Genomic DNA, 16,641 nt, shown 5'->3' with positions numbered 1-16,641 from the left:
TCGGCTCAAAGCTCGACTTGTTGCAAAAGGTTACACTCAGGTTTATGGTCTTGATTATTGTGACACTTTCTCTCCTGTAGCCAAGATGACTACTATTCGCCTCTTCTTTGTCATGGCAGCCATTCGTCACTGGCCACTTCATCAATTGGATATCAAGAATGCCTTCCTACATGGTGATCTTGGGGAAGAAGTTTATATGGAGCAACCTCCTGGGTTTGTTGCTTAGGGGGAGTCTGGTATGATATACAAATTGCATTGATCTCTATATGGCCTCAAGCAATCCCCACGTGCTTGGTTTGGAAAGTTTAGCTCCATTGTTCAAAAATTTGGGCTAAAACGCAGTGAAGCAGACCATTCGGTTTTTTACTATCATTCTTCTATCGGGAAATGTGTTTACTTAATAGTATATATTGATGATATTGTCATTACAGGAAATGATGTTGTTGGAATATCTCAACTTAAAGACTACTTGTGTAGACATTTTCAAACCAAGGATCTTGGAAGTCTCAAATACTTCTTAGGCATTGAAGTAGCGCAATCAAAAGATGGAGTTGTAATCTCCCAAAGGAAGTATGGTCTTGATATATTACAAGAAACAGGCATGATTGATTGTAAACTGGTAGACAGTCCCGTGGACCCAAACCAGAAATTAAGGACAGAAGAAGGTGAATTATTCTCCGATCCAGAGAAGTATAGAAGGCTGGTTGGAAAACTGATTTATCTCACTATTACAAGGCCAAATCTATCCTTTGCAGTTGGAGTGGTTAGTCATTTCATGCAGGCTCCATGTGTTGACCATTGGAATGCTCTCATTCGCATTCTAAGGTATGTAAAGAAGGCTCCCGGGCAAGGATTGTTATATGAAGATAAAGGAAACATTCAGGTCTCTGGGTATTGTGATGCAGATTGGACAGGTTCACCTATTGATAGATGATCTACTACAGGATATTGTGTTTTTCTGAGATGAAACATTATTTCATGGAAAAGTAAGAAACAGAATGTAGTAGCTCAATCAACCGCTGAAACCGAGTATAGGGTAATGACATCACTAACATGTGAACTTATATGGGTGAAACAATTCCTTCAAGAGGTTAAATTCTGTGACATCCATACTATGAAGATGTATTGCGACAATCAAGTTGCTCTCCACATTTCATCAAATTCAGTGTTTCACAAGAGGACTAAACATATAGAAATTGATTGTCATTTTGTTCGTGAAAAGTTGTTGACTAAAGAAATATGTACTGAGTTTATTGGGTCAAACGATCAACTCGCAGATGTATTGACCAAGTCATTAAGGGGTCCTCGGATTGAGTTTATTTATTTCAAGCTTGGTACATACAATTTGTATGCTCCAGCTTGAGGAGGAGTGTTAGGATATTTATCCTATTTTATCATCATTATACTGTGTCAAGGGTTACCCTATTTATCATGATTATATTGTGTCAAGGGTTACCCCATTTATTATGATTATATTGTGTCTAGGATTACCCTATTTATCATGATTATATTGTGTCTAGGGTTACCCTATTTATCATGTACTTTTGTTTCAATTTATTCTTATAAATAGAAGATTATGAGAGGGATCAATCAAGCCCTCTAGATTTATTTTATAGTTTAATTCTCAAGTATCTTGATCACTGACTATTGACGTTGGTATCTCATGCAGTTTGACTATATCCCTCACAAATACCTCTGCTATAGACTTGGTTGTGTAAAGGTGCTTGATGGGTATGAAGTGACCATATTTGCTTAGCCGGTCTACCACAACAAACACTACATCGTACCCATTGGATTTGGGTCACTGGACAATGAAGTCCATGTTGATTTCCTCCCACACTGGTTGAGGAATGGGCAAGGGATGTATCAATCCTTGAGGTGATGAGGCTAAGTATTTATGTTGCTGGCAAATCAGGCATGGCGCCACAAAATCAGTCACAATTTTCTTCATCCCGATCCAATACAGCGATTGGGCTACCTTCTGATATGTCTTGTAGACCCCCAAATGCCCTTTTGTCGGTGTGGCATGGAACTCAGCTAATAACGTTGGAATCCATGCGGACTGGGCTGACAAAACCAATCTTCCCATGTAGTGGAGGCGATCGTGTTTTAGGGTGTAAGCTGGATGTGAGTTTGGGTCTGCCCTCAATTCTTCTCTGATTTTTTGTAAGATCTTGTCACCCTCTACTTCTTCCAACACTGCCTGAAACTCCTCCCAGAATGGTATGGAAATCACCCTCAACTCCATATCCTCTTCCTCCTTCTCCTCCCCTTTCCTGGACAAAGCATCCACCACCCTATTAGAAGCCCCTATTCTATACACAATCTTAAATTCATAGCCCAACAATTTAGCCAACCAGTATTGTTGGTTCTGAGTTGTAATTCTCTGTTCCAGCAAGTACCTTTGGCTCCTTTGGTCCGTATGGACCAAAAATTCCTGGCCAAGAAGGTAGGGTCTCCAATGCTGGATAGCAAGCATTAGGGCCATCAGTTCCTTTTCGTAAATCGACTTGGAGAGGGATAACTCTGATAATGCCTTGATAAAATACGCGATGGGTGTCTTATTTTGTGACAAAACAACACCCACTCCTCTACCAGAGGCATCACATTCAACATGGAATGCCTGTATGAAGTCAGGCAGAGCCAAGATAGGGGCAGTGGTTATAGCCTCTTTTAAGGCTTGCATAGCTTATGAGCTCTGTGGAGACCAACTGAATTGCCCCTTCTTCAGTAAATCAGTTAAGGGCCGAGCTATCTTCCCATAGTTTCGAATAAATCTTCTGTAATAGTCTGTGAGGCATAAAATCCCTCTCAAAGCTTTGATATTTTTCGGTACGGGCCAATCTAGCACGGCTGCTACCTTATCACTGTCCATTTCCACCCCATTCCAGAGATCATGTGGCCCAAATACCTTATTTGTTTCCTCCCAAATTCGCACTTCTTTATGTTAGCAAAAAATTGTTGCTGCCACAATGTCCCCAACATTTGTTTGAGATGATTCTTATGATCTTCCCATGTCTTATGTATATCAATATGTCGTCAAAGAAGACTAAGACACACTGTCTCAGATAAGGCCTTAAAACCGTGTTCATCATACATTGGAAAGTCGATGCGGAATAGGATAACCCAAATGGCATGACCAGAAATTCATAGTGGCCTTGGTGAGTTCGAAAGGTTGTTTTTTGGATGTCCTCCTCCTTCATGTGTATATGGTGATATCCAACTCTCAAATCCACCTTAGAAAAATATGTCGCCCCTTGCAACTCATCCAACAGCTCTTCTATTATCGATATTGGAAACTTATCAGGGATGGTAGCCCTATTTAGAGCCTGATAGTCAATACAGAACCTCTAGCTGCCATCCCTCATCTTCACTAAGATAACAGGACTGGAGTAGGGGCTGTTACTGGGTCTGATAATTCCTATTCCCAGCATTTTTGTCACTTGTTTTTCTATTTTCGCCTTTAACAAGTGTGGGTACCGGTATGATCTTACATTGATCGGATCCACCCGTTCCTTGATGGATATCTTGTGATCTAGGTGCCTTTTAGGAGGAAGACCGCTAGGTTCCCTAAAAATCTCATCAAATTCAACTAAAATCTCCTCCAACCGTGAGTTAAATGTGCCACTCCCTTACTTCATTCTTCGAATTTTGTTTGTCCCAAACTCCACACCAGTGTGACAGCTTCTATTTCTGTCTCCTTCAGTAGAACCTCTGCAGACACCACTTTTCTTGTTAGTGTAGATCAGAACCTCCTTATTTTTGTGGCCAAATTTCATGGTCAGGTCTCCCCAGTTGATCTTGACTTCGCCCTATGAAGCTAACCAAGCCACCCCTAATATGAGATCCACTCCTCCTAATTCGAACAGGTAAAATCTCTCCTTGATTTCTACCCCTTCCAACCACAATGATATGTCACTACAACACCCCTGGGTTGTCTTCCTTTGGCAATCTCCTAGACACTTTATAGGAAGGCGTTTCTTCCACTGTTAGACCCAATTGCTCCACCAACTTGGTTGAAATGAAATTGTGACTGGCTCCCCTATCTATTAGGACCTTCTTCCCCTTCACCCATCCCTACAATTTCATCGTATTAGTTTGGGTGACACCTCCGGTTGAAAAGAATGAGAGCTCCATATGTTTCTGTTCCATTTCTCCTTCTCCCTCTTCTTCCCCAGTATCATCATCTTCAGCCATTATCAAGACCCTTATACATCCTCTAGGTCCTCCTTCCCTAACCTATCTCCATTCACTAACCCTTGACTCCCCTCAGAACCCCGGTCTTGGTTCCTAGTTCTTCTTCCTAGGATTTTGGTTAACTCTTTGAGTTCTTGGTGAACCTCCCTGGTTTCTTCCTTCAGTTCTTCCATTGATCTTTCAACCGAGCTTACTCTTCCCTCCAAAGTATTGACTCTTCCTTCCATCATGTTCTCCTCTCAAAGGGATCCGGGAGGTCGGACCACTTGATAGATTTCTTTAAGCATCAACCACATACGCAACAACACACTCACACACACCCAGAATACTGAAAAGAATTTGTCTATTATTCTTGAGAACAAAGAATACAAAGTACATTGTCCAAAAACTATCAAGGGAACACTCTCCCATCACTCAGAATGCAATGGTTCTGTCTATACAAAGAAAAAACATGTTTGTCACCAGACACCCCTGTCCCCTTACCCCTTCCTGCTAACCAACCACTAACCACCCAACAGACCTCCTAAGCCTCCTAACCGCCTAACAGCCTACAACCTAATTAATTTCTTTTCCTCCTTTCATATACTTTTAAAGCACTATCAACTATTTGGATAAATACATGCTATATAATGCTCTCTTTGGTAAAACTGGAGTTACCAAATACTACCTTTACGGTGATTAAGATGCACTGAATTACTATCCTAAAAGCCTAACCATTCATTTTTAATTTCTCCTCGAACCTTAGAAGAAAAAAAAATCTAATTATGATTAAAAGTGATGTACAAAAAACATAAAATACTTTTAACAATCTCATAATGAATACAGGTGACAACTTAGTACAATTTTATTGATACAGTAGTGATAAGTAATCCATTGACGTGGTTTGGAACAACCAAACCGGGCTACAACAAGGGACCAAGGATATATCCAAGTAGGCAGAAGTCAAATTAAAGCATATATTAATAATGTAACAGATTGTCAAATATTTTATGCATCCGAACTAGAATCAGTTCAATAGTCACCACAAATTTAGATAGAAAAACTATGCGGAAATATTTGACAATTGACCTGATTCTAGAGTCAGTTAATTGAGTTGAGATAAGGGGTTAAATAGGTGCAAATTGACAAAAAAATTAAACTCAATAAAGACATTATTAGTTGACGACTTTTGTTAAAGCTTGTCTATCTACAAATATAGAAACTATTAGAAATACACAGCAAAATGTTTCGTTATCGGACAATAATCAAGAGGGGGTGAATTGGTTTTACATTAAACACAACTTCTTTTTAGAAAATCTTCCCTTTTTAAAGAAAAATTAACTTCAAATTAAAGCAGGTAAATAAAAGAGTATGATGAAAGAGAAGTTTGCACACGTGATTTTTATACTGGTTCAGATAAAACAGATCCTATATCTAGTTGTTAATCTCTCTAAAAAAGAGATAGAATAGATAAGAGGTTTAGAGATCACCTCTCTTGACAAACAAGAGATGACAAACACTTCCTTTTAACACACAAAAGGATGTGCAGCTTGACTTTTTAGAGCAGATATGTTTTTCACTTAGACAAACAGTCACTTCTATTAACACAAGATTCACAAGCTCACACTTAAAGCACAGAGAGTTCAAGTAAGCAATTAGTTCTCAAACAGTTTAAGTAACTTTAAAAGAGCTCAAAAATGAGATATATATAGGCTCAGCTCTAAAATAGGTCAAAAGACCAAGAGTCTTCTCACAACTGTCGTAGATAATCAAAAGCCATTTCAAGAATGGTTCTTCTGGGATAATCGATTATCAATCAATTATTCCAAAGAACATTGTCATTTCTAACTTTAACTGGGATAATCGATTATCCCAAGTGATAATCGATTATTCTAGTGCGTTTATGAAATAATGCCTTATTCTTTGAGTTATCTTTAACTTGTGACCTTGACAAACTTAAGTCTAAAAATACAATTACAAATAACTTATTACAAAAGTTTTAATTGAATAACAATTTCTCTAATCTTCAAACCCAAGGTTAGCTTCATCATCAAAACTCTTTTAACTTCAATTCAACCTTGTTGATAACAATCTGCCCCTTTTTTATGATGATGAAAAATACTTGTTTAAAACTTTTGTGATTACCTCCATATGCACATCTTAGAAAAGAAAATGATATTAGAGGTTAAGTGTTAAAGCAATATCTATACCTCTAATTTCATTTTCTTTTCTAAGATGTGCATATGCAAGTAATTACAAAAGCTTTAAACAAGTATTTTTTATCATCATCAAAAAAGAAAGAGATTGTTAGCAACAAGGTTGAATTGAAGTCAAAAGAGTTTTGATAATGAAGCTAACCTTGGGTGTGAAGATTAGAGAAATTGTTATTCAATTAAAGCTTTTGTAATAAGTTATTTGTAATTGTTTTTTAGACTTAACTTTGTCAAGGTTACAACAAAGAGCTCAAAGAATAAGGCATTATTTCACAAACACATTGGAATAATCAATTATTACTTGGGATAATTGATTATTCCACTTAAAGTCAGAAATGACAATGTTCTATGAAATAATCGATTATCACTTGGAATAATCGATTATCCCAAAAGAACAACTCTTGAAATGACTCGCAAATAATCGATTATCACTTAGGATAATTGATTATTTCAGTAAAATTATCTTTTGAAAAGGTTTGTAGATAATCGATTATCAATTGGGATAATTGATTATCCACAACAGTTGCAAGAAGACTCTTGATCTTCTGAACTAATTTTGAATTGAGCCTATATATACCTCATTTATGAGCTGTTTTAAAGTTACTTAAATGGTTTCAAAACTAAGTGCTTACTTGAACTTTGTGCTTTAAGTGTGAGCCAGTGAATCTTGTGGTAGTAGAAGTTAGTGTTTGTCTTAGTATGTCTAAGAGAAAAACATATACGCACTATGTTAGAGATTCAGGTAGGAATTCTAACTCACTCGCACTCGTACCCTCACTGAGACAAATACTACAGAGTTTGAGATGAATAATGGGTGTGTATTCACAAGAAAGAAACTAGTATACAAGATAGTCCAGGAGCTTAACCTCCTTCACCAGGTGCTAAGACCGGTCACAATTCAACAAATGTCTAACTAACTAACTGATACAATAAGGAGGTCCTTATATAGGCCTCTTTCCCAAACCCACTTAACTGACTAGCAATTAAGTTCTCTGTTTCTCCTTTCTTCTCTCATATACCCTCCATTCTCTAACATTACTCCCCCCTGAAAACTGACCTTGTCCCCAAGGTCGAACTCGGGGAATTGTTCCTGCATCAACCTCCGATCCTCCTACGTTGCACTGTCTGCCCCTGCATCTTGCCACTCTATCAAAACTTGTTCACGTTGTTCCCCATCTTGCTGCTGGACTCTTCTATTCAACACCTTAGTTGGCTAGCACGTGTGTCCCCCAACTTGCAAATCTGCTGGCAGCTCAGCTTCCACCTGCTTCGTCCCAATCGCCAATTTTAACTGAGACACGTGGAAAACTGGGTGAATCCTGGCGGTCGCGGGCAATTCTAATCTGAACGTCACTTCCCCTATCTTCTTGAGCACCTTGAACGGCCCGTAGTATCTAGCCGTTAACTTTGGATGCAATTTCACCGACATAGAGGTTTGTCGGTGGGGCCTTATCTTTAAAAACACCCAATCATCTACCTTAATGGTCACCGGCCTCCTCTTACGATTGGCTTGTTTCACCATTGCGTCTTGTGCCTTCGACAAATGATATCGCAGCTGCTGCAACGCTTCATCTCTTGTTTGTAATTCTTGGGCCACGGCTTCCACCATCGTTTCACCCGGAATAAACCTTGACAACGAAGGCGGGGCTCTCCCATATACAGCTTCAAACGGCGTGCATTTGGCAGCTCCCTGGTAGTTGGTGTTGTACCAGTACTCTGCCCATGGAAGGACCACGTTCCAAGTCTTGGGCTGCTCGGAACAGAAACATCGTAAGTATCCCTCCAACACTCGGTTCAGCACTTCTGTTTGGCCGTCCGTCTCTGGATGGTAGGCTGTGCTCATCCGGAGGTGGGTCCCCTGCATCTTAAACATCTCTCTCCAAAAAGCGCTGAGAAATAAGGGGTCACGATCGCTCACTATGGTCTTTGGAATCCCATGAAGCTTTACTACCTCTCTCACAAAAACATCCGCGACTGTTCGAGCGGTGTAAGGATGTCTGAGTGGTATGAAGTGCCCGTATTTACTCAGTCGATCGACAACCACCAATATAGCGTCATGGCCTCTGGATTTTGGGAGCCGCACAATAAAGTCCATGTTGACGTCCTCCCATATAGCTTGTGGAATGGGCAGTGGTTGCAACAGGCCCTACGGTGACGCCGTCATGTATTTGTGCTGTTGGCACACCAAACAGCGGTTGACATACTCGGTCACTGATTTCTTCATCCCGTCCCAGTGCAGCGACGGTGCCAATCTCCGATAAGATCTATAGATCCCCGAGTGACCCCCCGTCGGTGTTGTATGAAATTCGGCCAACAATTTTTGTACCCACTCAGACTTTGCCGGAATAACCAGCCTCCCCTTGTGGTGCAGCCGTCCGTTTCCGATGGTGTAAGCCGGGTATTTGTTGGGATCCTGGGTGACGCCTTCTCTAATTTTATTCAAGTCATCATCTTCCTCCACTTCTCGCATCACGTCTTGGAAATCTTGCCAATACGGCCTCATTATCCCCATCAATTCAACACCCCCGTCGTCCCCTTCGGTCTCAGCCTCGCCAACCAACTCCTCACTGCTTTTTCGTGACAGCACGGCAGCCACCCGGTTGCTGGCTCCCGTTTTATACACTATGTCGAAATCGTAGCCGAGCAATTTGGCTATCCAGTGTTGCTGCGCTTAAGTCGTCACCCTCTGTTCCAACAGAAACTTTAGACTTCTCTGATCCGTATACACCACAAACTTTTGGCCCAACAAATATGGTCTCCAGTGTTGCACCGCCAGGGCCACCGCCATCAACTCTTTCTCGTAGATCGACTTGCCCAAGGTCACTTCCGATAACGCTTTGCTGAAGTAAGCTATCGGCCTCCTTTTATGGGTGAGCACCGCCCCTATCCCCGTGCCCGACGTGCCGCATTCCACCTGGAAGGGTTGCGAGAAGTCTGGCAATGCCAACACCGGTGCGGTGGTCACCGCTCTTTTCAATCTTCCCATCGCTTCCCTGGCAGACTCAGTCCACGCAAAATTCCCTTTTTCCAACATCTCTGTAAGGGGCTTGGCTATCTTCCCATAGTCTCGGATGAATCGCCGGTAATATTCGGTGAGGCCCAAGAATCCCCTCAACGCCTTCAGCGTTTTTGGTTCTTCCCACGCGACTACCCCCTCTATTTTCTCCTGATCCATCTGGACCCCTCCCCTGATATCCCAAAAGCTGGTGATCAGAGAATTCCTTTGTCTGTCCCGCTAACGCTTCGAATTCCCTGACGTATTCTTCCACAGTGGCCGTCTGTCGTGTCGCCGCCATCCTCTCAAAAATTCCCCCGCGGTGTCGGCTCTCGAAGCGTATCAACAACGCTTCCTTCAGCCCCTCCCATGATTGATCCCTCGCCTTATCTTGCCAGAATTTAAACCAATACCCGGCACTCCCCTCCATACTAATGTGCGCCAACTCTACCTTCTCCTCTTCCGCCACTCTTTGGATCGCGAAAAACTTCTCTGCCCTACTAATCTAGTTCAAAGGGTCAGGTCCTTCAAAGGTGGGTAATTCCACCCTTCTTCTCCAATTGGGTAGCGTTTCAGGACGCTCCCCGCCTCCTCCTCCTCCACCATCATTGTGACGGCCACCCCCTTGATCGTTGACGGACCCTTGGCTTCCGTCAGAATGGTTGTCAGTTGTTTTGGCACGAGCCCCCATCATCCGCATTAGTTCTTGAATGTCTTTACGTATGGCCATAGATTCTTTCCGATTCGCCGCTGATTCCGCTTTCATCCCATCCACCGCCATCTCGATGTGCTCCAATCGCCCCTCAACAACATTCATCCTTCCCTCCATAACACCTTCTCTCCTCTGCACAGATCCAGCAGGTCGGACCACTTTGTTAGAGATTCAGGTAGGAATTCTAACTCACTCGCACTCGTACCCTCACTGAGACAAATACTACAGAGTTTGAGATGAATAATGGGTGTGTATTCACAAGAAAGAATAGTATACAAGATAGTCCAGGAGCTTAACCTCCTTCACCAGGTGCTAAGACCGGTCACAATTCAACAAATGTCTAACTAACTAACTGATACAACAAAGAGGTCCTTATATAGGCCTCTTTCCCAAACCCACTTAACTGACTAGCAGTTAAGTTCTCTGTTTCTCCTTTCTTCTCTCATATACCCTCCATTCTCTAACACACTAGCAAGTCAAGTTGTGCATCCTTTTGTGTGTCAAAAGGAAGTGTTTGTCATCTCTTGTTTGTCAAGTGAGGTTATCCCTAAACCTCTTTCTTTACTCTATTTTGTAAGTTGTTGGTTATTATTAGTTATTGGTTAATCCTTCTTTTTAAAGAGATTAACAAGTAGACGTATGATCTTTTGATCTAAACCAGTATAAGAATCACTTGTACAAGCTTCTCTTTCATCATACTCTTTTATTTACTTGCTTTAATATGAAGTGATTTTTTGTAGCGTGAAGTTAATTTTTCTTTCAAAAAGGGAAGATTTTCTAAAAAGTTATGGTTAATGTAAAACCAATTCACCTGCTCCTAGTTATTGTCCGATAACAAAACACTCGACTGCATATTTCTAACAGAATCTACAAAAAACATGACTTAGACACACCCATCTCCATGCAGATTACCCACCTAAGAAACAAGCAAGAGCCATGCCAACCATCCCTCCTCCAACAATAGCAATATCATACTGTGGAATAATTTTGCTAACAGTGTGCTTCTTCTCATGCTCCTGCAAAATTTCAAGAATATGAATAGGGCATTTTCATTTGATATTCCATAGTGTAAATGATTATCTTTCAATATAAACTAATATAGTAATGTGAAAATGCATAAAGGTATGAGTCCGGGATATGTGATGATAATTGACAAAGATTACAAAGAAATTGAGGACTGAGTAATCACAGTCATTACTTTAATCAATGTAACAAGAATAAACTACTAGAAGTAAAACTTAAGGTAAAAGATCTAAATTAAAGATATAATGCTACTCATCTACAATCCTCCTCAACTTAATAAAAGAAAAGAATCATGTCACAATTTCTCCTTTGATGCGATTGATTTAGCCAAAGAGCTTGTTGTTCAAGGAAGAAAGGACAAGTTGCCCAACAAAAAACTGATTCCAGTCTGAGTTAATTCATAGAGTTTATGGATCACATGAATAAGGATAGTTGCCCAACTTAATAATGATACAGATTGGTGTTAAAGCAGAGAGCTCCTCGCATGGGGAGCGATGGTAAGTTGCTCAACTTTGGTGTTTCCTTCTGGTTTGTAGTTGATGTGGCTTCAAATGAGTTGAGCAAACACGATGGTTGAGCAAGATACTTGATTAACATCATAGATTGTAACCAAGTAGTCATGAATATAGCAAGATTCGACCTAGTGAATACCTATGTGGAAAAATCCAAATGGCTGTTTCCTCAGAAAATGGGGCAGCCTAGATTCTGAAGAACATTGGGAATTCTCCAAATCTATTCTACAGTGAGCAGAATTTCTTGGATAAGCAAATTCTTTTAGCTTTTATGTTGACAAGTATTTATTCTAGGCGTGGGACCCACAGAACATATATAATAATATTATCTATGTCAATATATAAATGGTGATAACACTTCAGCGTTAACATACTTCTAAACTATCATTCCCAAATGCGAATCAATTTGTTTAGCCTAATCAATTCTCTCAAAATCAGTGCTACCAATACCTAAATAAACATTCCCTGAGTGGGTAAGGGGTCATTGCCAAGAAATTTGGTTGAGAGATCTTGCTTTTAGTTGTGATTTGAAGATTTAGAGTACTAATAGAGGATCTTTGGATGGGTTTCTGGGTATTACAGTGATGTGAACTGGAGACCAGCTTGGGAGCTGCGGCAACCAATGATGAGAAAGGCTAAAGACATTTGAATCTTCTCAGTGCTTGAAATGTTCATGGTCAGCATTGAAAGGTTTTCTTAGTCAAGTGGAGTACTAGTTGCCAGAGATGCTTGTAGAAGGAGATGGGAAGAGCTTTCTTATCTTGGTGTTTTTCCTTTCTGTTTGTAAATTTGCTACTTGAAACAAGAGCTTGCAGCATAAGTGAGAGGATTGAAAGGAACGTTGTATGCTGCCTTTCTATTTTATTACCCAAACCAAAGGGTATTGCGTCTTTATGGTATTAATAATTAACAATACAGCAGCAGACAACAGTAGGATAGAGGATAGTGAAATGACCTCTATATTAAACATTTTAATAAAAACTAAAATTTAGACTACACATATAAGTCACAGTTTACCAAGACGATCACTTTCCATCTAGGAACATGTAATTTAGTCAAAAGAATGAAATATGACAAACGAAAAGGAACACCACAAATTAAATTAATATGAGAAGAATGTGAACTGGGAAGTTTAGAGAAATAAGATAGATCAGAACAATGGAAAAAAAATGTTATATACAGTGTAAATGAGCAGAGGTAATTTTCGTGGAATGGCCAAGGAAGAGGCTTTCAAATCCGATGTTTGTTTCTGAAGCAAAACACCAGAAAATAGGGGAGAAATCACAATTCACCCCAGAACCCTTAAACAAATATTACTATAGTGGTAAAAATGGGGTTTTAAGAACCATCAAGGTGACGCTACTATAGCCTAAAAAGACCATTATTTTAGCCACTATGAGCACTACTGAAAACGGCTCCACACCATTATTTGAATCACATAGAAGTCTAGGGCTGCTCCACTGCACTACTCCTCCACAGTGCTACTGCAACTATAGCACAATCTTGACTACTTAGTAAATAAATATTCTGGTCAAAGATAGTCTTCTATAGTACATTTTTGGACGTTGATTATTGATAAAAACAAAAAAATATTTGCAGCCCTACCTTCTCTTTTGTCCCAGACATGATCCTTGAGATCCCAATTGTTTCTCAGCAGTTTTAATGTAATTCAAATCTGAATTTCCATTAAGATCAAAATTGGTTCTCCTGGAAATACTCAATTTTCTGTTATAATAAAAGACAAATACCAAATATATTGCTCGAAACTTTTCAAAATATTATTCAAAACAATTATGACAAACTCAAATCCCAACCAGATTGTGTTAAACAGTGACTATAAAATCACAATCCGAAACTGATAATCACCTGAAAGTTCATCAAAATGCCATCAAAGTATCCCATCACTACCGAAGGTCTTAAGTAAGCCTAGCCCACAATATGTGATTGTTCCCTAGAAGTATTAAAGGAACTAGGTTGCACCTTTCAATGAATATTAAAGGAATCTTCCAAAGAAGAAACATGAAGCTGTATCAACAAGACAGGGTTACAATCTTCAAGCATGTCCACACCAAATGGACAATTTAGAAACACAAGAATCAAGTCCGTTTGATCAAATTATATAGCTAAAATTTGTATTTTCCAAAATCTATTTCAAAAATAACTATCCCCGTATTGCTCTAACACTATGTAAATGAATTCAATTTCGTACACACACACAATAAACAACTAGAAAAATATAATTATTGACAATGCTATGCTGTATGCTTACATTGGACGCCTCTCCAATAGCGGAACCAGCAACTTTCACACCCTCAGTACAAAAATACTTTCTTGGAATTTTGAGGGCGCAGACGCTTGAAATAGTCTTCTTCATCACCCTATTACATCAGCTACAGAGTCAAAGCCCAAAACGGAAGCTCAAATAGGAAGATAGAAAACCACAATTAACACTATAAACCACATTCCCATGCTAGCAAACGAAGAAACAAGAGTGATTGAAAATATTCGAAAAAAAAACATTCATACCTGTTCATTGTGTGAAAAGAGAAATGGTGGAATACAAGAAGAAGGAAGAACACAGGGTTTGATATTTTCGGAACTGGATTTCAAACCATGGGAGGGGCTATGCGAACTGCTTTCGAATTGAACCCACGTCGATACACTGTAAAATCGCGTTAAAGTACGCGTTGCTGCAAATGAAACGTGATTTTGCTTTTCTTTTTTCTTTGTTAAGAACTTGGAGTTAAATTCACGCTTCATCTCTCACTAATCTTCTTTCGACGAATTTTGTTACCTTTTTCTTTTTACAATTTATTATAAATTTTAACATCATGTTATCTATCTGTTAAATTTCTATCTAACAATGATTTTGTCGAAAAAAGAATGAAAAAAACAGCATTATTTTATTACCAATTTTTTGTAAAATAATATTGTATTAATCTTATTTTATTCTTATTTATTTTCTTACCACTTCATTAGAAATTTAATAATGGGTTAAATATGTTTTTCGTCCCTTAAGTATCACACGATTTTGGTTTTAGTCCCTACTCGAAACTTTAATGGTTTTTAGTCCTCGTAGTTTTGAAACTATTACTATTAGTCCTTAAAAATGGACGGCGTTAAGTTTTAGTAGATGTGACAAATGGCGATGCCAGGTTTGATGCCAGCTGCGCTCTACACTCTCTGCCACGTTGCTGGCCAATAAGAATCTCACACTCACGTGGCCATTCTCAGACTGCCGACGACGACGACGGCAAAGATCTAGGTTTTCGCTACACTGCTCCCCCGCCTCTATCTCTCTGCAGGAACTCTACTAAGTCCACTGCAACTCTCAGATCGCCATCTCCTGCCGCGGTCTGATTCTTCCCATTCCACTCCACATTTATCCCATCCATCATTAACTGACTTCGCCGTTGTTTGCAGTGGTGTTTGTAGTTTTTTTTTTTTTGGTATAGGTTGTTTGTAGAGTTTATTGGAGGATTCCACAGCCCCACTCTTATATTCCTTATGGAGCTCTAGCACAAGACTCTACAACGGGTTATTCTTCTTCCTACTTCCATCTCGCTTTTTATATCACTTTCTGCTGCTTCATTCACTTTTTCTCTACTTCAGCTGACAACTCCGAGAAGTTTCTCGAAGCTTCGAAGAAGGGGAACGTTATTCCTCTATACCGTTGCATATTCTCATATCACCTCACTTCAGTGCTAGCTTACCGGTGTCTCGTTAAGGAGGACGAGAGAAATGCTCCTAGTTTTCTATTTGAATCGGTGGAGCTCGGCCAATTTTCTATCATTGTGAGAACGCATTTTTTTTTTAATTTTATTTCAGCTTTTTTAGTAAATTACACTGATAGTTCTGAAGTTTTGTGAGGTTTTGCAACATCGAAACATTTTTGTTGTGTTTTTAAAGGTTTTAATTAACATCCGATGAAAGGTATATTGTGTGATGCTTTTCAAATGAGATTGAAGAAGTTGAGAGTTTTGTGTAATTTACTCTTAAATTTGTCTCTGAATTTGTTGAACTGTGTGCTTAGTCTGTGTTGCTATTGATTAGGGGCGATACAGTGTGGTGGGAGCACAGCCGTGTATGGAGATTGTGGTGAAAGAGAATGTGGTTACTATTATGGACCACATGGAAGGGCGCAAGAGTGAGGAAATTGCAGAGGATCCACTGGTAATTCCTCGAAGGATCATGGAGAAGTGGAGGTCACGTGAGTGTTAGTTTCTTATTGGCCAGCAACGTGGGAGAGAGTGCAGAACGCATCTGGCATCAAACTTGGCATCGTCGTTTGCCACATCTACTAAAACTTAACGCCGTCCATTTTTAAGGACTAATAGTAATAGTTTCAAAACTACGAGGACTAAAAACCATCAAAGTTTTGAGTAGGGACTAAAACTAAAATCATGTGATACTTGAGGACGAAAAACATATTTAACCCTTTAATAAATTAGTTAAATACATAAATAAAAAGGCTATATGGTAAAATACACGAAAAATTGTGTTATAAAAAATTATGAAAGAATGGTAGCCTAGTAAAACAAACTATGTAACTATAAGTGTGATTAGTAAAATAAAATGAAAAACTTGTTGGAAATTAAAAAGTTGAAAAATTGGTAGCCAGTAAAATTGAGATAAAGCATACCAAGTTGATGATTTAAACTAGTGCAAAATTGACCTTTAACGTCACCCCATAGACGTCCGTCCACCAAAACCCCAACGTAAATAATTGACCGGTGGCATAAATGTAAATAATTGAGTATGGAGACGTCCGTCCTAGAGGGGGCTGGACGTCTATAATATAGTAGACGTCCGGCCCCTCTAACAGACGTTCAAAAGGCTGACGGGAGAGTTGAAGATTCAGCCTTTTGAACGTCCATTCTAGAGGGAACCGGACGTCTACTATATTATAGACGTCCAGCCCCTTCAGGACGGACGTTCAAAAGGCTGAAGCAATCAACTCTTCAACTCCACCCATCAGCCTTTTGAACGTCCATCCTGGAGGGGCCGAAC

At 39.6% G+C, this 16,641-nt stretch overlaps 1 protein-coding gene across 2 annotated transcripts in view; it reads right to left on the bottom strand.

The window, feature by feature from the left end:
* Positions 1–14,368, bottom strand: part of LOC124846829 (FAD/NAD(P)-binding oxidoreductase family protein) — a 35,174-nt gene extending 20,806 nt beyond the window's left edge. Inside the window, exons 1-3 of one of the 2 annotated variants that reach the window (XM_088115497.1) lie at positions 14,158–14,368; positions 13,901–14,021; positions 11,013–11,112 (exon numbers count right to left, since the gene is read on the bottom strand). In XM_088115497.1, coding sequence (XP_087971623.1) covers positions 11,013–11,112; positions 13,901–14,005 — 205 coding nt within the window. In that variant the 5' untranslated portion in view covers positions 14,006–14,021; positions 14,158–14,368. The remainder of the gene's footprint in view (positions 1–11,012; positions 11,113–13,900; positions 14,022–14,157) is intronic. The other variant, XM_088115496.1, reaches the window with a different exon arrangement.
* Between the last annotated feature and the right edge of the window lie 2,273 nt (positions 14,369–16,641).

Source organism: Vigna umbellata, chromosome 5, assembly GCF_029865625.1.
Source record: "Vigna umbellata cultivar VRB3 chromosome 5, Vumbellata_1.0, whole genome shotgun sequence".
Classification (NCBI taxonomy): domain Eukaryota; kingdom Viridiplantae; phylum Streptophyta; class Magnoliopsida; order Fabales; family Fabaceae; genus Vigna; species Vigna umbellata.
The sequence above is the reverse complement of the archived record's forward strand: the minus strand, read 5'-3'. Positions and strand labels throughout refer to the sequence as shown.